We start from the raw sequence: 23,502 nt of genomic DNA, 5'->3' as shown, positions 1-23,502 counted from the left end.
GGCAAACTACTGCAAATAGTTCTACGTAGGGTATAGACGAATAACCCTTTGATTCATGCTCAGACTTAAAGAGTGCTGGTCTCAGTGACTACACTAGCCAACCATTCACCAAATCGTCACGACACCTGAGAGAAGGAAATCGGAGAATACTCTCCCAACAGCCTCTTCAGACACCTCAAATTCGGCTCCATTGCCTACGCCATAGAGGCATGAGACTTTACCTTCTCAGTTCCAGTTTCAGTATCACGGAACGTCTCAATATTGTAAGTACTAAACTTGCGAGCCGGCACACCCTTAGCAAACAGTAAATCAAGCTCCTCAAAGGTGCGACCCTTGGTCTCAGGGAGACGGAAGTAAATCCAGATGAACATGAAGAATGAAGTACCGCCCCAGATAAACCCGGTGTATCCCTTGAGATTCCACTCGGTTGGGTTCATAAAGTATGACTGCAAGACTCCGGAGATGATATTGGCGATGGCATAAGCATTGCGAGCAAGGCAGATCGTCTTTTGCCTGAGTCTCGTGGATCCGATTTCGGTGAGAATGGCCCAGCCAAGTTGTCCAGAGGACAGTTGGAAGACGAATGTCCAGATGAGAGCTAGCACAGCCTGGGCCATGGCAACGCTATCATTCTCCGTCTTTTTGTTGAGACCACCAATCAACATGAGGAGGATGGTCATGACGAAAATACCCCAGATAGGCAGTGCGTCTTCCGACATAGGGCATGACAAATATCCAACACATGAGGGTCGCGAATAAACCCATGCCAGTGCCACCGACGTTGAGATGGTAGGTTGTGGTTGGGTCGAGACCGATCTGCTGGAAGAAGTAGGTCGAGTTATAGGCAAAGTTAAGACCAGTAAAGATCTAACCAGCAAAAACCATACAAGCAATCTCGGTTCGTCGAAGTTCAGAACCCTTAAAGCAGTCCCAGTATGAAGCTCCGACGGAGAGCTAGTGCTCAAGATCGTTGGTGTAGATGATGAGACCGAGGGCATCGCGGAGCTCCGTCTCTGTGGCCTTGGGTCAGAGGCGGGCGAGGGACTTGAGAGCGTCTTCGTGACGCCCAACACGGACAAGATACCAAGGTATATCTAGGGCAAAAAAGATGACAGGGATCAAAACACAGGGCCAGAACCACTGAAAGCGAAAGGGATTCTGTACGCCCACTGCGTGGTATTATTGACGAGACTAGCCAAAACACCAGCTGAGATGAGGTGACCAATGATGAAGCACATATTGGCCCACTAGTCATATAGACTCTCAGGGACATGGGCAGCGCCTCAGAAGCATAAGCCGGGGCAGTCGTGGTAAGATTCCCCAAGACAAACCACAGAGGATTTCACCAACCATCAGGACGGTTTTGTTGGGTGAGAAGAGGACAATGAAGACGAAGGCGCTGAGAGACAGCAAAGCGCCAATGAGCACCTGGATATGACCGAACCGAGGAAGAAGGACGCCGTTCAAGAGAGTGCCAAAGAAGGCACCTACTGTAGCAGCATTCACAAGACTGGCTTGCCAAGCTGCATCCAGCTGGTAATTATTGTTCGCCTCATTCCAGTGACCGTACTTTTTCGCAAACGTCGGATAAGCATAAAACTTGTTGAGACGATTAGTATCATAGCCTTCCATGACTACACACATAGAGACGACCAGACACCAAAAGAGAGTCCATAGGTACTTGCGGGTGGCCTCAAGGGGTGCGAGGTTGTGTTCCGCCTCGGCACCTCCTCTGGCCTACTCTCTGATCTCTTGACCGACAGATTTCTTAACGATGCGTTCCACGTCGAGGGTTTCTCCGTGGATGGTGGTCGATATTTCTTTCGGCATGGTTAAAAAATGACTCTTGGTGATGACGATCAATGTCAACAAACAAGATCAAAACTGAGTATAGCTTGACGAACCACCTCCCAATCCCAGAAAACACCTCCCTATATAACAACTGCCGACATGAAGAACTGTTGATCCTTCTCTTGACTCGTCTTCCCCATGGGGGAGTGGTCCAATCCGGGGTACATGACAAAACCCGAACATTTCCCCATGCGGTTAACTCGGGTTCGGCTCACTTGCCAAGACCGAACAGATAAGCCAGGATCACCAGGTTTTTCCGGAAAACCCCAAGCCAAGTATCCCTGCTCGGGCCGACGTGGTTCGACACGCAATCCATCCTCATTCCTCACCTCACATTCGGCAGAAATGACCGGAAGACCTCGTCAAGTATGCGACAACTGTCGGTTCCGCAAGGTCAAGTGCGACCGCGGCATGCCATGCAAGAACTGCAGCCTCGGTGATTTGCGCTGTCAGTATCAGCATCATATTCGGCGGAGGGGGCCGAAGGAAGGCCAAGGTCGGCGACAGGCCCAACTTAGACAGGGGCTGGCTTTTGAGCAGAGTCCCTTTCGGATTGTTTCTCCGGAATCTCTCGGAGCTGCGACAAGTGACGATGGACAACAGGCTGAGCAGTCACCGCTGTCGACACTATCGCAGAGTCCCGAAGCTGTGGTGCAGCTTGAGGTGAGCGGTAAGGGAGCTTGCTTCTTGGATGGTCCGTTATCGAACTCTTTGACATCAAGTCGACAGTTCTCTCTGTCGCTTGTTGCTCACATACAGCTGTTTCTCAAACTCATGTTTCCAATCATGCCCGTCATTGATGGAGACGAACTCCTCTCAGATGCGACTCGACTAGACCAATTGCCACCACCACGATATGCATTGGTCCTCGCTGTTTGCGCCGCAACACGAATGCAATTAGGTATTGGCAAGGCGAAAGATGGCTACGGAAGAGGACTAGAGGAGAATATCCCACCGGAGCCACACCTTACTGGAGAATCTCTACTCGCAATCGCTGAGAATGCGCTCCGACAAGTCAGTGTTATCGACGATACCAGCCTCGACTCCATTTTGGCTTCATTCTTTTTATTTGCGTGCTACGAAAACCACTATAGTATTCGACATGCTTGGTTCTATCTCAACCAGAGCATCACCCTCGCTCAATCACTTGATCTCACCCGCGAAGCCGGTTATCAAGACTTATCTCTGGCGGATCGGGAGAAGAGGCGACGGCTATTCTGGCTTCTATTTGTGACAGAAAGGTATGCCTCCATATCCACATTTCAAGCACCTCGTTGACGATGGATACTCAGGACATTCGCCCTCCAACATCGGAGATCAGTCATGCTACGAGGCTCCATCACAAAACCTCAAGTGATTAACTCGGAATGTCCCGTAGTGATGCACGACTTCCTCAACCACATCCGCCTCTTTGAATCACTGCCTTGGTCTCTCTATGAATGGCACCCAGATAATGACGATCACCAACCAAAAGATTTACAACTTGTACCCAGTATTAACAACAAGCTCTGTACAGTCCAGCCGAACCAATCGGTGATTGAGAGTCAGCGGTTCGATACGCTCATCACACAGCAATGGCTTCGAATATCCATGTGGCGTCTGGCCTTTGGTAACAAACCTTCTTTATCCTGCAAGTTTGGACTCTTGCTGCCCGTTGGTTTGCCGTTTGATGCCGGAAAGATCATATTACCGGCCCTGCGTTCCGTTGGGGTCAAGTCAAAGAACTGCCATGGGGTTGGAATAGTGAGCCTCACCAACAAGGCTGTCCTTTAGTTATGGACATGTAGCTGATTTTCAAAATAGGAGCAAAAACTATACGACGTGGGTATCAGTTTGGCAGACAGCGCCCGGTTTCCCGGCTGGAGCAATTCCTCCTTCGAAGTAGGCCCTCGAGATTTATTAAGCGCCGTTGTAGACGCACTCACCACAGTCCGAGGGCAGGAGTCTTATTTCCTTCCCAAGCTGCTAAAACACTCTGAAGGACTCTTGGCAACCCCAGATCCATCCGCTGGCATTGACGTGCAGTTTACGCAACCGCAAACCCAGGAAGAAAACACGGCTACAGAGGAGGTAGTTGTGCAGGCAGACGAGTCAGTAGATCCCTTGAGTTGGATATCGAGCGATGACTTTGGCCTGTTGGATATGAGCACACCCACGGCAACATCGACGTGGGAAGATCCGGTGCTGCTTGGTGAAATGTTGGACCCGAATACCGGTTTATCTTTTGGATAATCTGAACTGCCTTGAACTGAATAGGGAAATTGTGTATCCAGTCTGTATGCATTCTATACCAAAGTCATCTCTAGCGTCTCCGGTTGGTCCAGAAACGATAGCCTACCCGTTCCGGTCAGTTGTATGAACCTCCCCATCCCGCCAATACCCACTGTATCAATAACCGATCTACATATATACCCAATAGCCTTCCATCTATACCCTCTCTATCAAAACCACCTTGCTCTCATAGTCAGACTTGAACCGATATTGAACGCCACCATTCATCAGAGTCGCTCCAGAGAACGTTCCCTCTCCATCAAGCTTATACTTTGCAGAAGGATCGAGCCCCTGCAAGCGAATGAAGGAGTAGTTATGCACTGTCGCGGCCCGAATCTGGAACGCAAACAGCACAGCTTGACTTCCATCCTCGGAGATGAAGAGTGCAGCAGGATGGTTGGAGGTCTCTGGGAGGTTCAATCTCCACATGTCTCCTCGGATGATGATGGGGTTGATCTTTTCGGCAAGGGCAATAAGTTCTGGAATCTGAGCCTTCTCTTCTGCAGGTATGGCATCAGGATCGAGCTCTAGACCGAATGATCCTCCCATCATGGCGACGTGAGCTCTGAATCGGATCGGAGTTGTGCGTCCTGTAACTTCGTTGGGTACAGCGGAAACATGTGCCCCCATTGTCGATGCTGGGTAGACCAAGGATGTGCCAAACTGTATTTGAATCCGGTCAAGACCATCCGTGTTATCAGACGTCCAGACCTGGGGGAAGTATTGCAAGATACCAGCGTCGAATCTGCCGCCACCAGCTGCGCAGCCTTCCCAGAGGACCTCGGGGAATCTAGAAGTCAACCTGTCAAAGACACGATACATGCCGAGAATATAGGCATGGTAATTGGCAGGTGTCGGAGTCTCGTGCATGGCCCGGTTGTTATCCCACTTGACGTAGCTAATGGGGACATTGTCAAGAATGTTGGCGACAGAGTTGATGATGTATTCCTGTACTTCAGAAAGAGCCACGTTCAACACGAGCTGGCTGCGGGTCTCGGTTCGAGGGTAGTTGCCGGCATGCAGCGCCCAGTCAGGGTGTTGTTCGTAAAGAGCCGACTTTTGACTGATCATCTCAGGTTCAAACCAGAGGCCAAACTTGAGATTCTCTTTGGAGCCCGCAGCTTGGAGCTGGCTGACCTTGTCGGCAAGCGGCTTGAGACCATCAGGAAATCTCTCGGGGTTCACGGTCCAGTCTCCCAGGCCTGCCTTGTCATCAACTCGAGGATACTTGTCTCCGAACCAACCATCATCCAGCACGAACAGCTTCACGCCCAAATCTGCAGATGCTTGTGCAAGTCGATAGATGGTGTCCTCGTTGAAGTTAAAGTAGAGTCCCTCCCAACTGTTGAGAAGCGCCGGTCGAGGCTCGTTGACGAACTTGCTCTTGATGAGGTGCTGACGATAGAGGCGATGGAACTTGCGTGACATGGCACCGATTCCCGCATTTGAGAAGACAGAGACACACTCTGGGGATTGCAGCGAGTCCCCTGGCTTGAGGGGCCATGAAAGCTGGGAGGGATTCATGCCGACAAGGGCGCGCGTTATGCCTTGAGGGCTCTTCTCAACCTCGACTTCAAAAGAGCCGGTGTAGATGAGAGAGAATCCCCAAGCCTCGCCGTGTGACTCTGTGGTTTCTGACGAAACGAGGGAAAGGAACGGGTTGTTGAAGTGCGATGAGTATCCTGTCCTGCTTCCAAAGCTTCACACACGTTAGTAGGCAGGATGCACATCGGAACAGTACTTGACATACCCTTGTAGACCATAATCCACCTTTCGGCGAGTTCTCGTGCACTCTCGTGTCCACTCACCCCTGAGCTGAAGCATTTCATATTCACGATGAGGTAGGTCAACACTAATGCTTGCCAGCTTCTCAATGGTGACCTCCTCATCGCTTTGGTTTGTGATCTTGACACTTCGCACAATGGCGTCATGCTTGGGAAATATCGAGTAGGACAAATCCGCAGCGACTGAACTGCAGCTGTCCCAGAGGTGGATCACCAGTGTTGACACCTCGTCATCGTGACCAAACGTGCAGGGCAGGCCATCTAGAGCAGGTTTACCCTTTACAACACTGTGAGACTTGTACTTGAAGTCAGATACTGTGTAGCCCTTGGCCTGTTTGATCTGGATAGCCGGGGCTCGGAAGTCTCCTCGGCCGAGATCGGGAAACTCGCGTCTAAGATGATCTTGGAGTGACCATCCCCCGATAACGGCGGCAGGTTCGGCCACGGGATCTTCTGTCACCCGGTCACCGAAGTGGTCCTGGACGAGATCTCCCGAAGTGCTATCAACGTGGAACCGGTACGAGACGTTGGTTCCGTTGAGCGCGAACGAAAGTCCATTCACCACGATAGCTACAAGAGTCAGTTGATAAGCTTCCCGTAAAAGGTGCCACTCACGATCAGTCTTCTGATTCTCGGGAACTGGATGGATAATGGATCGTGTCATGATGGGCCGAAAAATAAAGACAGGGGTACCTTCAAGTCAATGTCACCTTGGCAAAGGAACGATAAGAGGCCGAGATACAGCTTGAAGCCAGTGAGGTGAGGCTTAAATAAGTACCCTGTCCCCCGTATATCTTTCGGGTTTAGCCAGAATGGCAAACCGAGCCGCATACCGAATATTTCCCCATGGGGTTAAATGGTCGGTCGACGTCGAGAGCGGGGAACCATGTACGGTTGGGGCTGCAGAATCGCGCGGTCGATCTCATAGGCTGGAGGATTTGTGTCTGATAATCTTTGGCGCGTTGGATGACACGAGATGGGTGCTTCCAACTCTGATTGATCGATTGATTGGGGAGTGTGGTGGAGATTGGCTCACTAGTTTTGGCCTCAGCAGTTTGCCGGCCCGACATCAGCAGCCCAGTTGACCTTGATGCTTGGAGGAGGAAATGAAACGTCGAGTGCTTGATACATGGTCAGAAGCTGGACTAGTAGATGATGAGGAGCTGAACGCGCCCTGCACCTTCGCTCCCTCGGCGCGTTATAGGAGGGCTTCATAGCACCATGGCAATGCTGGTCAAAGCAATGACGCGCTCATTTACTCTGTAGAGATGTGTAGGCTCGTACAGCTTCCAAGTGGTTTGAAATGTTTCTCGGCACACTCTGGCTGAGTGGTGCCTGATAGACCAATGATAGTATCCAGGCATAACTTACAGGTAGTAAGTCCAATTTCTTAACAATGAGCTAACAGTATGTGCACGTGCCCCTGGCTAAGCGAGGAACCGTTGCAGCTCCAGGGTATCTAAGGCAGTGCACGTCGTGTGAAGCACGACGATGTCATCAAATTGCCATGTATTGGATATGAATATGGAACTAGAGCACAGGCCAAGACAGAAGGGGTTTTCATTTCTTAGTAAGGGCTGAGATATTTGCTAGAGGCGATATGGAACAGCTGTCCAGTCAGGTAGTGGATCCTTCGATACCTGTGAGGAAACAGCCCGTGAGATACACACCTAACAACAACAAAACAGGACTTGCCTGCACACGTGGGAAGATCAGTACTGACTAAGATAATTAGAATAAAAATAGAGACCATAACACGCAGTCGTTCACTAGCAAAAAGAAACCCCCATGACACCGACCTTTTGGTGCTCGAGTGCTGTTGAGAGCAAAAAGTGTGGTTCCGCCCGGGATCGAACCGGGGACCTTCTCGGTGTTAACGAGATGCCATAACCAACTAGACCACGGAACCGAGGTTGCTGATTGGACAGAAGAGGAGGTCTGCAATTTGCCTCAAGCGGTGCACTGTGACTCTGTGAGAGACGGGACAAACCTCAACTCGAGGCTCCACAAGACCACATTCTTCTCTGCGGCGGGCGGGTAAAAATTGGTTGATTCATGTTAAATTGTCTATCACATGCTCTCCTTATCGAAGCTGAACGATACCCACTATACTCAGTACCGTCGTCCCGCCTTTTGCTCTTGGAACTTATCCCCTATACCCCCCACGATCCACCAGTTCCATCTGGGAGCCGCCCACCGTCTCCATCCCGTTCCCCGATTGACTCGCCACGCTGACTTGTCTTCTCATCAGGAGGACGGCGATGCTGCTGGTCAAGAGAACACCTCCAAAGAATGATCCTAGAGCGATGCCAGCGATAGCCCCACCGCCCAGACCCTTGCCACTCGATGGCTTGGTTGTGTCTGTTGCGGCTCTCGTGCTTCCGGAGGCGGTTTCAGAAGTGGCTTGCGAGGAATTTACAGACGCAATTCCCGGTGCCGTGCTGGGTGGGAAGGAGGGGTCTGTTGTACCAGCGGCGTTGAGCTCTGTGGTGGATGAAATCGACTCTGTGGATGGTTCAGCAGTAGCTGCCACTCAGGAGTGTTAGCATATGCTGTCAAGGTGCACGGGAGCAAGATAGAGGGTGCATGCGTACGCTCTGGCATGGTCCTGTAAAACTCTCTGATATTTCGCGGGGGCCGAAGGTTCTCCTCGCAGTCAATCCAATACTGAGGTCCTGATCCGGAGCCGTCGTCGTAAGAGTCGTACACCGTCACAGTGATGCAAGAGTACTTTCCACTGGTTTGATACATCAGTATGTGCGAGCGATGACAGACTACTGAGAGAGGGAGCAATACCAATACCGGGAGCTACTGCCAGCTAGCGTCCTTCCATCCATGTTCGCCCAGAAGACAGCATTGCCCGAGCAGGTTGTTCCGATGGGTGGTGAATCGCCAGGGATAGCACTTCTGCCTGAGCAATGGGCATATGTGCTCCTACGCCCGGGGACGCTCGTGTCTCCTAGCCAGAGATCGGTGTTTTGGCATCGATACTCACTAACTGTAACTCTTTGTTAGCAATGCCTGCGGATGTGGAATGTGATGGTTGGGGGAGACGTACTTTCGCCGTCTTCGATGAAGTATCCGATGAGATTGTCCCCATCGTCTCTCTTGTAACGTGCTTCCCGTCTCGGATTGAGGGGGGCGTTCTTGTGGTGCCGGAGATGGTCTTGTCGAAGGGCTGCCAGGCTTGGTCCTGCAGTGGTGAGGTGTGTCTCTACTGTCGATGCCAATGATTGAGACACAAGAATCAAGACTGGAACTATGATGTAAGAACCGTACATGTCGAAAAAGATTAAAGGATAGCCTGGCCCGCAAGGTATGGAACAGAATGGAGGGGGGGGGAAAGAGAGAGAGCGAGGATCTGAGAAGAGCGAACATCAGAGATTTAATCGTCTGCCTTTTTGAACTGAGTTGCGGCGCTTAGTAGCGCGCCTTGAAAGTGCAAGCTGAAAAAAATGATGCATGTTTGGGCCGTGCTTGTACACGGAGGCGCTGCTTTTGCCGGAGCCTGATTTGAACCTTTCGGCTGAGTTGTTGTGTTGAGACCATTCTAATAACGATTTCGCACAGGAACATATGCGAGTGGTCCTTTATTAAGTACTGAGCCAATGGAACCCTAGAGAAATGTCATATATATGCAAAAGAGTTACAACGAGTTGGAAACTTTCCCCTTGAACAAACCCTGCTCGGTCCGATCCCGAGGATGTGGATCGGGGATATCAGGCTGCGAGGGGTTCATCTGGCGCTCCATTCGAACCTGCTAGCTAAGCGCCTGGGCGTCCTGGGCTGGGTCTAAGCTAACGCCGGCAATTGGATGTACCAGCAGCTGTCTCTTCCTCGGATGCAGGGCTCTTTCAGAGAAGCCAATCAGCTATGCATCAGACACGGAATCTCTTTCTCTTTGCGCCACTTCAAAGGTGAGACATTCCAGATGACGATGCAATCATGGGCTAAGGTGATCTTCTTCTGGACTTATTGGGTGCTTCACTCCCGCTTTTAGACAAGATAGAAAATGACTGCCCCGCAAGAACGTTAGATCTCTCTCCCCACCGACCTTGGACAACTTGAAGCTACTCATAGGAGCCTATTGCAGAGGAGGTGAAAGTGTGGGTTACCTATAGCCTGTAATGATACCCTTCACCGAGTATAGTAGGTGCCGTTTACACTAGGCTATCAGTTCATAATAGCTAGGTAGGTGAAGCAAGAATACAGTTACAAAAGGATAAAATTTTAAAGAGAACTAGATCAAGTACTGGTGTTAAAAAGAGAGACAAACTCGAGGTTCTCTCAACGAGATAAAATGTATACCTTATTCCATAAAGTAAACCAGGAAAAGAAAACTGTCATGAGCCCTTCCATTCCCGGAGAATCTGGGCAATGATTCTATGGCCTTCCTCCTCAGCAAGTTCGGCCGCTTCATGGCAACGTTCCTCCAACAAGCGTGGTTCATCGTCACGTTCTAGGAGTAGATGTACCGTGCCAAGTCTCCCGTTCTCTGCAGCGCCCTGAAGAGCGGTGCGGCCGTGAGTCTTTGCCCCCTGAAGCTTTAATATGTGCTCCGTTCTCGATCAGTAACATAGCTATGTTCACGCCACAAAGGACACTGGAGTACCTTGTTGCGAATATACTCAAGCTGATGGCGTTGAATCACGTATAGAGTCCTTCTACCTTCACAATCCACTAGCGGGGGGCTGTGACATGGGTAACTTGTGAACTTGTCAGCATCAAAGTACCTGATTCAGTCAGCCGCCATGGTCTTTCAGGTTCTGTGAGTGTTTGTAATATTTGATTTACTCATTCAAGCCGTGAAGAGCCTCCTCCGATTTAATAGCTCTCTTTAACAGTGATTCAGGCTGGCCCAAGACCTTCAAGAACCACTGCTTTTGCGTTAGCAGCATTTCTACAAATTCCCCAACGACTCGTGCCCAACCATCCGAGAGCTACCTATCCTATATTTTCGTTCTCTGCAGTCTTTGCAAGTAGCTTCATTCAAATGCCTCCTAACGTTCTTTTCAGACACGAAATTCCCAAAGTACTCATTATTAATGAGCCAAATCTTGACTTGGCCCTCATACGGACTTATGGCACCGCGTTTATGAAGACGGTCGAGGAAGACAAATGGGTCATCTTGACTCCAAACATCACGCCCGAGGACCTGAAGAAGCACTTATTCAATGCCGGTATCTTGTTTCCTGAGTCAGCTCTTAAGCCGGAGGAGAGAAGCGTTCCCAACCCTGGTTTTATTGTCACGGATGAACAACCTGAGACACCCAAGGAATCATGAAACATGCAAGGGAGACTCGATCGGAAGCCGTGCTGTGACTGGCTAGCTTTGGCTTTGTATTCAGTTAAATGATGATTAATCAGTCCTCAACACTAGTTGCCTTTCTTCCAGCCAGATGCTGATGATGACTGTATCAGTATTCTGTTCTTGATGCTGGTGATGTTGTGATGTGATGGCGCATGAGCTTTCATTGGTGCTTAAACGAGACGCAAAGCAAACCACCAAAACCAAAGCCCGTGATCCCTGTGGAGTCTTCATTGCCCCGGTCGGTTGCCTAGTGCCAAGGCTCAGCCTCATTGGTCGTTTCTTTACCTCAGCACATCCTTCTAACTCCCCCTTTTGCTCTCCTGTATTGGCCTGGCCTTTATTTCTCCTCCTCCAACATCAAGAGAAATCATAACAACTTGGCCACGATGACGCCTCCACTTCAGAGACTCCCGCTTCACATCGTCGCCGAGATTCTTGGACAGTTGGATACAATCCAAGAGCTCGGTCCGCCAATTTTCAGTCATCGGATCTTCCATGATGCCGTCCAAGATAGTCTTCACGCCATCTCTCGCCGTATCCTCACTCGACAGGTCCCGGATGGTATACTCTCCTATTCCCTTATCCTTCTCGAAACAACGCAAATCGATGTGATGGACCAGAACGCCGTGGATCCACTCATAGCGCGTCTCGAGAAGATTGATCAATCGCCATCTCTTGTTCACTTGTCCTTGGCCGAATATGCCTTTATCAGTCAAAACCAAACTGCTGTGAAATGGATGAGTCAGGATATGGCTCATGAGCTCATCCCGGCTATCAATGAAGTAGGGTTTACTCATCCGGAAACACTGTCTGACAATGAGATTTTTCGCATGTACAGAGCTTTTCTTCGCTACCAGATTATGTGCAATTTGTTCTGCCATGGTCCCTGTCGTCAGAAGCTTGAAGTTACGGAACAAATCTCAGATTTCTGTCGTGCCTCTTCTCAGTGGGTCAACGACCAGTTACTGGCCGTCTACAGCTATTTGGAGAGGCGAGTCAGCTTCGGTAAGTAGAACACATAGGTATTCAACTCCGACTGGTCTAACGCGTCCATAGCATTTGATCATGTTGGTGCACATAATGTTGAGTGGGCCGGGGTACCCATCGAGTGGAACGAGTCCTTTGAGGATTGTAATCGTATTCAGCGACTGGTAAGTTGGAACCTCATGCACTATGCTCATCGCCATACCCGCAATTCAGGAGATCCCCTCTGATCCGTCATAGCTTTGTCGAGGGCTTCCCTTTCTGTGCGCTCTCGCACATTCCAAAACGTACCATGAAAGACTAAACGTGTTGAAACTAAAAATCGTTCGTTCAAATGCCAGTGTACCAGACCCTCCTTGCAATCTCATCTCAATACTCCTATGGTGCCCGAGACAAGCAGGCGACGTGGCAGGAAACACGTGGACTGTGATACGAAGAGGTCCACCAGTGTCAAGTTACACGGCAAAAGAACTCGAAGAAGAAGCTTGTGTGTCTGATGGGCCACAAGACTCAACTGATTCATGTTCTTTTCGGATGTGGCTCGCCCATCACTCTAAGCGGGCCTACACTGTGTTTCTAGACAGGAAGCTGTCGATTTTTGCATACACCATGTGGGACAATGCTGATCTTACGGTGGAACAATTGGGGGAAATATGCACGAATATCGCTGGGTGCAAGGACTACTTCAAGAGATACGCCCGCTACTGGGATGGAAAAGACCTTCGTCTGGCGCAGAAGCGCAAGAAGAATATCTACAATGCCGGGGGTCGGGGATACTGACCCAAAGATGGTGTTGATGACTTTAGCGGCATCACCAACATTAGAGATCGGAGGCGAGAGCAGTTGATCCAGAAGTGGAACAAGGCCACTCAAAACGGCGAGGACGAAGATCCACTTGATTATTCCACCCGGATTTGGTGTAGGAAAAAGTTGATGTGGCCACAAGGTCCACGTCGTTGAGTCCCGGTCATTCGGTATCCTGAGAAGCTGGTGTTTTTCGATACTATCTCCACCTGTGCCTTCTATTCAGTCGTCTAGCTTCCCATCTGCTGCATATCGCTTATCCCTGTGTCTCTCAACTACAGAGCCCCAACGCTAGTTGCTTCCACCTCTCGTCATCTTGCCAAGAGGTTGTAGCCGAAGTTTTACTCCTCTTTGAACATGGCACTACTGGCATGGCCAAGGGCGCGGTATTGGACCACAATTCGTAGCCCCAGCCAAGCCTCTGAGTTGCTCCCGTGTTGCCTTTTCCGCTGCCTCGGTGTCACACTCAGCCTGATACTCCAGGTAATCCTTAACTAGCTGCTTGCGTAGAGTATGAGGACAATTCTCGTCAAACATTTTCAAGTCATGAAGTGGAACCCAGCCTACAGAGCACCCTCTTGGAAAGTTGACCTTGTCGAAGAAGAGGACGGGATACATGCGTTTGTGGGCCCGCAACCCATGGTTCTCATAACCCTCTGCCCACGGTCGGGGTCTCGTATCGGTCTTCTGGGCCTGAGCGTAGCAGCCGGGGATCTCCTCATCAAGACCTGTGTGTTGGAGGGTGTGGACAAATTCGAAACGCTCAAAACGCCCCCAGGGAACAATCATGACGGGGTAGAAGCCCCTAGGCTTTTGCCAACAGGCAAAAATGTCGCCCGGCTGTGGGTTAAGAACTTCTGTCTTGAGCTCGCTGTAGCTCTTGGGCGCTTCCCACTGGTAAGGCTTCGTCTTGGCCTTTTTCTTGGGCCTGCCGCGAGAGGGGGCTCTTGTGAGTTGAGAGGTAGTATGAGGGCCAGCCGAGTTGACAACTCCCAGCAGGCTTTTGTTGGCGTTATTGTTGCTCCGGGCTAGCTCCGCGGTGCAGTGTAACACGCGAGTGCCGAACCTCTGGATGGTGACTTCAAGCGATGCGGAAGCGTAGGCAGTGTGATTGACGCTGAGATGTAGCTGGGCTTCACTGAGGGGAAAGTCGGCCGCGAAGATCTTGTCACAGTCCTTGCATTCCAAAATATACCACTGTCCTGTATCGTAAGGGAACTGTACGATTTTGTACTTGACTGCACCCGTGCCGTTTTGGAAGACGTCGCGGAACTCGATGGACCGGCCGGGTGTCAAGGAGAGAGGCTGTTCCTCGAGTCGGGCCCGCTTTGGGTGAGGAATCGGCACCGCGGACGTATTTGGGGGTCTCTTGTGTGTGGGTGCGTGGCTTGGCTGTTGGGAACATGGCCGGGGGGGTGATCGGTAGATGGCAGGTTCTCGCCCATGAGTCTGGATTCTCCGAGTGTTTAGTTCGAGGGTCGGTGCAGAATGGCTGTCGTTGCTAAGCACTGTGATTCTATGTTGAGCCTGGCTCGTATCACGATCGGCGCCGCGGGCGTTGGGGTTCAATGAGGAGGCTTCGCTTGTTGGTGTCTCGACCTGGATACCAACAATCGCGGTTGGTAGCGTGGACGCGCGAGGGGTCGGCAGAGGGGAGATATCATGCAAGGCCTTGAGTAGCTGCTCAATGGCAGCTTGGAGTTCCTTCGCGTAAGCTTCTTTCTCCTCCTCGATCTCCTGTTCCAGCCTCGCTTGCTCGAGAATCAGCAACTTGATCGGCTTCGCGTTGACGTTGCCTTGGGTGTCAGCACGTGTAAACTTGAGCTGGTTCGTGATCAAATCTTCCAGGTGCTCAAGACGCGATTGTCTCGCGTCGGTTTCTCGTGGCTGTGCTCGGTTGGTGACGACCATCCATCGTTCGTAATGCTGTCGTATCTTGTCGGCCACAGCAAGAGGGTCGTCCATGGTGGCGGGCTAGTTGGGAGACACGAAAGAACTGGCGTCACCGACCTCTCAAACACGGCAAAATAAAGCCTTAGTAGGGCATTAAAAAACTCGATCAGTTAGTCAAAGGAAACGCCAACTGGAGAGAAAAACAAAAGGCGGGGGACACAGAGACTGCTGTTTGATGCACGTTTGTTGTGTAACCCCAGCCATCACCAAGCCTTGCCGCCTCTCTTACCCAATCAATTTTCAAGGAGACCAGGATTATTTTTGTGTCCGTGGTTGCGCCAATCAACATGTCACTGGCTAGCAAGCAGATCAGCTCTTTGATTGTGGCTTGGGGCGCAGCCTGGTCTGGGGATGGCGAACTGCTCCCGTGAACTTGGGAAGTTGTCTCTTTTCTCTTTCCACCTTCCTTGCAGCTCGTTCGCTGAAAAGCGTATAACGGTGTGATTGGTTGTCGCGTTGGAGCTGAAAAAGCAGGCTGGCAAAGTGCAGTTTCTTGCAACTCGCCGCTCCGACACAAGGAACGCCACCTCTGGGTAGGAACCGCCGCAGGCATTGACTCACAGGGGATTGAGGTCTGCAAAGGCCTCCCCAGTTAACTCACGTCAATTCAAGGGCGGGACCAAGAAATAGAGAATGACTCGAGGACAGTCCAAACATAGTTGCCCATTTCTTATTCGGTCGAAAAAAATGGCTATTTGGTGCAAAGTCTTGAAGTACAATCCAGGGCCCGACCCAAGCCAACGGGCGGTAAGATCTACAGGATACCGTCCAGTAAAGTTCATAAATAGTCACTGATGGTATCATCAGTGCCGCAGAATCTAGCCAGCAAAGATATTGGATCATGCAATAACACGTTGGCCAAGCCATGGCCAAGCCAACATTAGTTGAGTCTCGGACGAAGCAGATGTATTCTCAACTGTCACAGATCCAGAGGACCGAAGATATCCTGAGGATAAAAGAACTTCATGCAGCTTTAGCTGAGGCAATGATATGAGACACTACTTCGATTCCATCTGGATCTAATTCATCCATGCTAATAGCTGGTCATGTCCACACCATCGCAGACGAAAGAGTTTCCTCGTATTTGCAACCGCTTTATACATTAGAACTGGGCATAACACAACTGTTATGGTATCTCAGCATTTCGGTAGAAACAGACATCAATGCATCCAGAGATCATTGTGAAACTCGCCATGGAGACCGCATGGTCCTTATCAATCAGGCGAGTTTTCCCCATCAGCCCTGCAACCAGTTCCAGAACGCTGACAGACGACCCCACACAAAATGACTAAACAGGCATGGAGCTTACCAACACATTATCAACGGTTGACTTGTTAACTATCTCAAATACTTGCATCAGAATGATGCTTCTCAGTGATGACCTTGAGTTGAGCAATAGCTTACATCCTGGTCAATTCATTCGACCTGCATTAGATGCGCGAGTCGATCCTATCCTGTTGCCAAGAGTGATGGAACGACTGGAGCACCTGCATTAGCTGCGGTTACATTCTTGACCTGTGGCTTGGCTTAGAAAGCTTGACTTGACATCTGTAATAGAGAATTATTGCGTATAAATTATCAGGAACAGCCGACCATGGTAGACCTTTTCTGCTCTCCATCAATCATCTCTCGTGCAATCTTCCTCTTGCCTCCCCGAGTCGTCATCATGTTCTCACTCCTCTTCACCACCCTCGCCCTGCCAGCCCTGGCGCTTTCCAAGTCCTTGCCTGCAAAGACTCTCGGCCAGCTGCCGCTTGGAACATGGCTCGAGAACATCGCCGTGCGCCCCAATGGGGACCTTCTGGCAACTCAGATGTGGCCCTCTGCCAAGATCTACACCATTCGGGACCCTTCTGACTGCGAAAACTCCCTCGAGGAGCTCGTATCCATTCCTGCCATTCAGAGCATCTACGGCATCACTGAGGTTCCGTCTTATCGCTCAAGGACTGAGAAGTTTATCTTTGTCGGTAGCAACTCTACCGGTCTCGGTGTTCCCATCACTGGTACTTTCAGTGCCTGGTCAATTGAGTTCCAGACTTCCCATTACGGCTCCAAGGTCAAGGCCAAGAAGATCAGCGACATGGACAAGAAGAGTGGATTTCTCAACGGTGTCGCGGCCATTCCCCACAGGTCCGATGCTGTTCTTGTGGCTGATTCTGCCAATGGCTTGGTCGGCCGCCTCGACTTGGCCTCGGGCAAATTTGATACCTCGGCTTTTGTCTTCCCGCAGATGTCCCCTATCAAAGGCGTTGGCCTCCCAATTGGAGTCAACGGTATCCAGATTCACGATGGATACCTCTACTTTGACAACTCGTACGAGGTCGCCATTTACCGTATCCCCATCACCCCTGCAGGCTATCCTGTAAAGGGTGCCAAGCCCGAGCTTTTCGTCAACCTGTCCACTGGCCTGACCTTCCTCGACGACTTTGCGTTGGATACAAAGGGAAACCTTTACGGCGCCAGCAACTTTGATAACTCGGTTGTTTTTGTGAACGGCACTACCCGGAAGTGGAAGATCGTGTCTGGAGGAGTCGGCGAGATGACCGTTGCAGGGTCCACGGCAGTGGCGTTTGGGCGTGGAAGACAGGACAGGGATGTGCTTTATGTCTCTACCGGCGGTGCTCTTGCAAAGCCTGTGAATGACACCAAGACGGAGGGTGCCAAGGTGGTTGCCATTGATACTCACCCTTAGAACAAGACATTAATAGAATGAGATGAGATAGGAAGAAGAAATGAGAGCAAAATCTCACAATGCTGTCTCATTCATAAATATTTATTCACTCCGGCACCGATAACCCGTCAATCCCTGTTCCTCGCATAAGCCAGTAAGCCACATGCGTAATGCGCTACCACGAATTAGCGAGGTGCATAATGTAACCATTCACGGCCTCAACTCCAATAACAGTCAACAGTCCCATTAGTGACTCCACAAACTCATCTTGGCTATGAAGATAGCGGTGCGAGAGGGAAGCGAGAGGGAGGCATCGGATGAGGGTGGAAACGCCCCTCACAGGAACCCCTCTTCTGCAAACTCTCTGCGCCATTTCCGTCGAACCAACGTCTCTTCTGCGACTCTGTTCTTGACGTATCGTCTTACTTGTTACAATGTCTGACCCGCCTGCTCCCGTTGCATCGTCCCCTACGTCGCCGTCCGCCGCTGCGGGTCGGTCCGAGCCTGGCCCCGCTGTTCAGGCCCAACAGGAGCTTGTTCCTGGGCCTGATCCTCAGGTAGCCTCTTGACAACTGTGTCCATCCTATGTCATGATATTGACGATTATATTTTAGGATGAAGACGATGGCGACTCTGCTCTTGGTGATGATGCGTAAGAGTGAACTGAGACTTCCGCGAAACTCGCTGACAAGAGGTAGAGAGAGCTCTACTGCCTCCATCACCAGCAGCATCCTCGAATATCGCAAGTTTCAAGGACGGACCTACCACAGTGATAGACATCCCACCGAGTATTTTACGCCCAATGACGAGCAGCAATCCGAATCTATCGATATTAAGTGAGTTAAATCTGGCTCATCATGGGTCAGCTGATGACGAACCTTGGCAGTCACCAATCTCTGACATTGCTGCTCGAGGGCAAGCTATTCCTTGCTCCCATCAAGCCTGATGTTCAGGTAAGTCTTCACTAACGTAGTGAGGATATAACTTCTCACGGGCCATGATAGAAAGTGCTTGATGTGGGCACTGGAACCGGTACAACCTCTTCTCGGCTGAATTGCGAGCAAGGCTAACCTTTGTGTTAGGTATTTGGGCTATGTAAGAGTCTCATCCCACAAGAGTAACCTGGCCAGTCAACTCACATTACACAGCGACTTTGCAGACGAGTACCCCAACGCCGAAGTGATTGGTTCCGACCTCTCGCCTATTCAGCCCACTTGGATCCCACCCAACGTCAAGTTTGAGATCGACGACGCGACCCTTACATGGACCTGGGCTGATAACACTTTCGATTTCATTCATATTCGTTATCTATTTGGAGCTATTCGTGACTGGACTGGCCTCTTCAAGGAGGCATACCGCTGTTGCGCACCGGGTGGTTGGATCCAGACCGCCGAAGCCGATGTTGAAATTCTTAGTGACGACGGAACGACTGAGCTGGCGCCCGTCTTGAAGACTTGGGCAAAGCTCTACGCCGAAGGAGGAAAGAAGCTAGGAAATGCATTCTATGTCCAAAAGGAAGACCTCCAAGAGAAGGGCCTGGAGGCAGCTGGTTTCACCGAAATGACGAGTGTGGACTACAAGGTGCGATTCCCATCTTTGCTCCGTATTCACCACTGATGGTTATCTAACCGTCATGGCAGTTCCCCGTTGGTGGCTGGGCCAAGGATCCCCGCATGGCCGAGATTGGCAACTTTGTCAAGGCCACTCTTGAGAATGACCTTGAAGGTGAGTTGGCCCCTGACCTATTTGACTGCATATGCGAATAACTGTTAGGCTACACGCTTCTCTTGTGGAACAATATCTTGCAATGGGGCGAGGATGAATATCAGGTTTTCCTCATGGAGATGCGCAAGTACCTGAGAAACCGCAAGGTTCACGGATACATGAGGGTTCGTTATGTTTATGCTCGCAAGCCTGAGGCTGAGTAGTTACTCTCACTTGCTACCGAGAGGTCTAGAAGTCAAGGGATATATGAGTTTGGCGAGGTACCCTTCCGGTGTGTGGGCTAGAGAGCTGGGTCTGGGCGGCGGCATTTTCAATCCGGTTTTACGGCCTTCAACAACAAGCTTTGAAGAATGAAACAAGATTCTCATCATATACCGTAGAGATGGCGCTTGTAGAGTGATCTTTAGTGCCACTTGAGAGTTCAATACGCGGAGAAAAATAGACCTCATCGCCCATCACCAAAATAGTCTTGACTCAGATGGCTTTCATCTCTGGACTTGGGTCAGTATAATCCTTGATCATTCTGCATTCAGCGAAGTCCCCGAGCCATGCACCAACAGATACTGCATGGTTCGTCCACTTAACCCAGGACTTACGATGACTTGCATGTAACAGTACGTATTCGAAGATTTAGTCTCCGCGGAAAAAATCAAAAGCATCACCCCTATTCGCCGCGAACATGTTCTAGAAAAGGCCCAACGAGTGGGTAAGGCCCGCAGTTCGGGCAACAATCCATGAAAATTGAAAAGTTTGCTTCGTTTCCTTGTCAAGAGAACTGATAGCCCTTCTCATGGGGTCCATCTCTGTTGTAACTCGACGCACGAGCCAGATTTAAGGGCCACCTTTACGTAGTATTTTCCAGATAAACGGGTCTCGACGATCTCCAAGCAATGAAATCAGTCGTTAGAAGCACGACATTTGATAGCAAAATGGTGAATCAATGGCGCAAACCGAAACTCAAGTGGCGTACGACCCCTCAACACAGGGTCGTCGCTGCATAGTAAACATGGATCTCCTCGGAGCATTGGCCTATCCGTCGGGGAGTTGCCTACTAGTTTCCTACATAGGCAAGTTTGATGTCGCCATCGGCCGCTGTGGGGTGGAATCCACTGAGAAGTGAAGCTGCTTCGTACGTGTTGGGGGTGACATTCGGGAATATCTCGCTGGGCCCCTGATGGACAGTTCAGTGATCGGTCCGTATTTAAATACTTGGGCCGTTCTACCAAGAGCTTGCTTGATCACTAGAAAGTCACAGTTTGCACTCGGCTGGTCGAGCAGTTCAACAATATCATTGACAGTATCGCTCTTTCGAGGATACCGACAGGATGACTGCCAAGCAGTCAGCCATCACACACTCGCCTGCCGGGTCAGATACACCATCCGAACATGGCAGTCTAGAGTCCCAGAAAAGGCCTACCGCCACCTATGGCGCCTTGGCCCCCACTGCCCCAGCCTTGGCCTCCCAAGAGAACCAACGCATGGAAGGCGCTCTTGGGGATGCCATTCTGCGCTTTCTGAGGATCCGGAAGGGTCCCAAGGGCGACGAGTACGATCCTGATTCGGTATTCACCAACCTTATCTAGACATCGATGCAGAATCGGAAGCTAACGAGATCAAGATTGCGACACAGCCGAGTATCTGGGATTCGGAGAACCTGGAGGAGTACAAGCAGCTGTACATTCATCCGCAATGGGAGAATTGGAGTGCTTTCGATCCCAACTTTCGGTGGACTTGGAAGGAAGAGAATGCCGTGCGACACAAGGTTGATTGGAAGATTATGGTAAGTGCTTTGGGATCTACAATGGTCATCTTGTTGACTCTCTAGGTCTGGGTTTGTGTCATGTTTTCGGCCTTGAACATTGATCGCAATAACATCTCCAACGCCGTCTCGGATAACATGCTTGACGATCTAGGCATCGATCGAGGTGATTACGTGAGTTGCATCGGCGGTGACGCAGGAGTTTTGTACTGACTGACTGATGATAGAACATCGGTCAAACCATCTCCCGAGTTGGTTTCCTTGTCGCTGAACTTCCATCTCAGCTCATCTCTAAGCGGTTAGCTACCTGGCAGTATTCATGATCATGACTTTGCTTACTCTGATTCCAGTATCGGCCCAGATCTGTGGATTCCCATTCAAATCTGTCTTTTCAGTCTCGTTTCTGCTATGCAGTTCTTCCTCAGCGGCCGGGCTTCATTCCTCGCAACTCGATATCTGATGTGAGTAGACCTGGCATCATCAATCAAGCATTGCTAACCATCTGTCCAGTGCCACATTCCAAGGAGGATTCATTCCGTAGGTCTCTGTTGCTTGACAAAAGAGACGTGTTACTCACAAGAAACAGGGACACGATTCTCTACTTGAGTTACTGGTATACCGGCAAACGAGTGAGTAACCATCAGTTACGAACCCCTCACCAGCTGTAACTGACGTCAATAGCTCCCAATCCGTCTGGCTTGGTTCTGGATGTCTTCCCAGCTTGGTAAGCCTAATCTTCTGCGGATAAAAGATCACATGCTCATCAACATACAGTCGACATCGGGGTTGGCTTCGCTGCCGTAGGTATGCTGTCGATGCGTGGCATTCTAGGATACGCTGGTTGGAGATGGCTGTTTCTTCTCGAAGGCGCTTTCACTTGTGAGTCAACATCCTGAGCCTGACTGACTACAAGATTCTGACATTCTAGTCTGCGTTGGCGTTGCTTCCTTCTTCCTCATGCCCCAGTGCCCGGCCAAGACCAAAAGTTGGTGGAATAAGAAGGGATACTTTACCGAAAAGGAAGAAAAGATTATTGTCAACTCAGGTCCGTTCCCCACAAGCCTTCAATGCTGGCTATTGCTGATATCATCAGTCATTCGAGATGACCCTCAAAAGGGTGGGATGTACAACCGACAAGGTCTCTCAGTCCGTCAAATCTGGGAATGCGCCAAGGACTACGACATGTGGCCACTCTACGCCCTTGGCCTGCTATTCGGCCTCCCCAAATATCCCGTTGACCAGTACTTGACTCTTGCCTTCCGAGGTCTTGGATTCTCTGTCATTCAGAGCAACCTCCTAAAGATCCCCAACATTGTCGGCTCCTGCATAACCATGCTTCTCATCACGGCCTTCAGTGAGCTTGTCAACAACAGAAGTTTCGTGGCCATGGCGGAGGATTTCTGGTTACTGCCTTGCTTCGTTGCGCTCATCGCTCTTCCCAACCCCATCAGTCCGTGGGCGTACTTTGCCATTGCAACTGTTCTCCTGTCATTCCCATAGTGAGTAAGAGACCCTAACAATAGGGCTCGTGCTAACCTGCTCCAGCACCCACCCCATTCAGGTTGCATGGACAAGCCGGAACGCAGGATCCGTCCAGAACAGAACGGTTTCCGCCTCGTAAGTAAATTCGCTTTCTTGCTTGCGTATCATACCTGCTAACTGAACTGTACCCAGCCTGTACAACATGTTTGTACAAGTAAGTGGCATGATTGGAGCAAATAGTGAGTGAGCCTCCCATCGGTCAAAAGGCCGAGTGCTAAGTTCACAGTTTATCAACCCGACGATGCCCCGCGATACTTCAAAGCAAACAAGGGACTCCTGGTCATTTGTATTTGGATGTGTGTAAGTATAACGTCACACTTGCTATGTTCCTCTCGCATTCACAGACGCTCACCCTTTGTGTAGCTCGCTCAATACCCGGGAACCTACTTTTACTACAGGTGGAGGAACAACCGGAAGGCAAAGAAGTGGGACGCTATGACTGCAGAAGAGCAGCACCATTACAGGACGACCACAACGGACGAGGGCAACAAGAGGTGAGTGCTTGCTGACCAATGGTTTTACTAAGACTTCCCTTGCTGATTTACTACCTAGACTCGACTTCCGTTTTGCAACTTAGAGGATCAGGTCGGGATCAAGGGTGGAAAAGTGGTATGGATGTGTCGCCGGTGGACAATCCACTATGGTAGATACTTTAGTCATTAAGTCACTGAAAGGGATGATATTGGAAAATCACTGGCAATGATTGATGAACCAACTCAATACTATTAGACGTCTTGAATCTATTTATTACCACTAGGAATCTCGGCAGATTCCTGACTGAGTCTTGGTGAAGCCGAAAGATGCTTGGTCCACTTGTGTCTACCGATACATCGTCTAGCCTTCCCCT

General features: G+C 50.4%; 10 protein-coding genes across 10 annotated transcripts; 6 read left to right on the top strand and 4 right to left on the bottom strand.

Moving 5' to 3' along the window:
• Positions 1-194: 194 nt before the first annotated feature.
• On the bottom strand, positions 195-1,632 carry NECHADRAFT_87129 (uncharacterized protein; the record flags this gene model as incomplete). Its single annotated transcript, XM_003041863.1, has 2 exons — positions 195-1,094; positions 1,351-1,632. 2 exons carry the CDS (start codon positions 1,630-1,632, stop codon positions 195-197), a joined length of 1,182 nt encoding a protein of 393 aa, XP_003041909.1.
• A 576-nt stretch (positions 1,633-2,208) lies between these two features.
• On the top strand, positions 2,209-3,843 carry NECHADRAFT_13130 (uncharacterized protein; the record flags this gene model as incomplete). Its single annotated transcript, XM_003041923.1, has 3 exons — positions 2,209-3,092; positions 3,144-3,594; positions 3,655-3,843. Coding segments are annotated over 3 exons (1,524 nt in total), but the record flags the coding sequence as incomplete, so codon positions are not given.
• Positions 3,844-4,278: 435 nt separating this feature from the next.
• On the bottom strand, positions 4,279-6,570 carry NECHADRAFT_87127 (uncharacterized protein; the record flags this gene model as incomplete). The annotated part of the gene is made up of 3 exons (XM_003041862.1): positions 4,279-5,821; positions 5,873-6,476; positions 6,522-6,570. 3 exons carry the CDS (start codon positions 6,568-6,570, stop codon positions 4,279-4,281), a joined length of 2,196 nt encoding a protein of 731 aa, XP_003041908.1.
• Positions 6,571-8,052: 1,482 nt separating this feature from the next.
• NECHADRAFT_87126 (uncharacterized protein) lies at positions 8,053-9,187 on the bottom strand (the record flags this gene model as incomplete). The annotated part of the gene is made up of 4 exons (XM_003041861.1): positions 8,053-8,411; positions 8,501-8,643; positions 8,709-8,904; positions 8,965-9,187. The coding sequence occupies 4 exons, from the start codon at positions 9,185-9,187 to the stop codon at positions 8,053-8,055; spliced, it is 921 nt and encodes a 306-aa protein (XP_003041907.1).
• A 1,188-nt stretch (positions 9,188-10,375) lies between these two features.
• On the top strand, positions 10,376-11,190 carry NECHADRAFT_87125 (uncharacterized protein; the record flags this gene model as incomplete). Its single annotated transcript, XM_003041922.1, has 3 exons — positions 10,376-10,429; positions 10,591-10,674; positions 10,759-11,190. 3 exons carry the CDS (start codon positions 10,376-10,378, stop codon positions 11,188-11,190), a joined length of 570 nt encoding a protein of 189 aa, XP_003041968.1.
• Positions 11,191-11,603: 413 nt separating this feature from the next.
• On the top strand, positions 11,604-12,981 carry NECHADRAFT_87124 (uncharacterized protein; the record flags this gene model as incomplete). The annotated part of the gene is made up of 4 exons (XM_003041921.1): positions 11,604-12,222; positions 12,274-12,368; positions 12,442-12,688; positions 12,782-12,981. The coding sequence occupies 4 exons, from the start codon at positions 11,604-11,606 to the stop codon at positions 12,979-12,981; spliced, it is 1,161 nt and encodes a 386-aa protein (XP_003041967.1).
• Positions 12,982-13,368: 387 nt separating this feature from the next.
• Positions 13,369-14,970, bottom strand: NECHADRAFT_87123 (uncharacterized protein; the record flags this gene model as incomplete). The annotated part of the gene is made up of 1 exon (XM_003041860.1): positions 13,369-14,970. The coding sequence occupies one exon, from the start codon at positions 14,968-14,970 to the stop codon at positions 13,369-13,371; it is 1,602 nt and encodes a 533-aa protein (XP_003041906.1).
• Positions 14,971-16,624: 1,654 nt separating this feature from the next.
• On the top strand, positions 16,625-17,650 carry NECHADRAFT_52990 (uncharacterized protein; the record flags this gene model as incomplete). The annotated part of the gene is made up of 1 exon (XM_003041920.1): positions 16,625-17,650. One exon carries the CDS (start codon positions 16,625-16,627, stop codon positions 17,648-17,650), a length of 1,026 nt encoding a protein of 341 aa, XP_003041966.1.
• Positions 17,651-18,277: 627 nt separating this feature from the next.
• Positions 18,278-19,557, top strand: NECHADRAFT_52876 (uncharacterized protein; the record flags this gene model as incomplete). The annotated part of the gene is made up of 7 exons (XM_003041919.1): positions 18,278-18,465; positions 18,516-18,582; positions 18,634-18,661; positions 18,712-18,724; positions 18,778-19,210; positions 19,270-19,354; positions 19,403-19,557. The coding sequence occupies 7 exons, from the start codon at positions 18,278-18,280 to the stop codon at positions 19,555-19,557; spliced, it is 969 nt and encodes a 322-aa protein (XP_003041965.1).
• A 1,122-nt stretch (positions 19,558-20,679) lies between these two features.
• NECHADRAFT_97509 (uncharacterized protein) lies at positions 20,680-23,232 on the top strand (the record flags this gene model as incomplete). The annotated part of the gene is made up of 16 exons (XM_003041918.1): positions 20,680-20,916; positions 20,973-21,134; positions 21,180-21,287; positions 21,341-21,411; positions 21,464-21,574; positions 21,624-21,650; positions 21,700-21,742; positions 21,795-21,837; positions 21,888-21,992; positions 22,042-22,158; positions 22,207-22,612; positions 22,659-22,730; positions 22,788-22,834; positions 22,882-22,955; positions 23,019-23,149; positions 23,208-23,232. 16 exons carry the CDS (start codon positions 20,680-20,682, stop codon positions 23,230-23,232), a joined length of 1,779 nt encoding a protein of 592 aa, XP_003041964.1.
• Positions 23,233-23,502: the final 270 nt, after the last annotated feature.

The sequence above is a fragment of the Fusarium vanettenii genome (genome assembly GCF_000151355.1).
Source record: "Fusarium vanettenii 77-13-4 chromosome 12 genomic scaffold NECHAsca_40_chr12_1_0, whole genome shotgun sequence".
Lineage (NCBI taxonomy): Eukaryota > Fungi > Ascomycota > Sordariomycetes > Hypocreales > Nectriaceae > Fusarium > Fusarium vanettenii.
The sequence above is the reverse complement of the archived record's forward strand: the minus strand, read 5'-3'. Positions and strand labels throughout refer to the sequence as shown.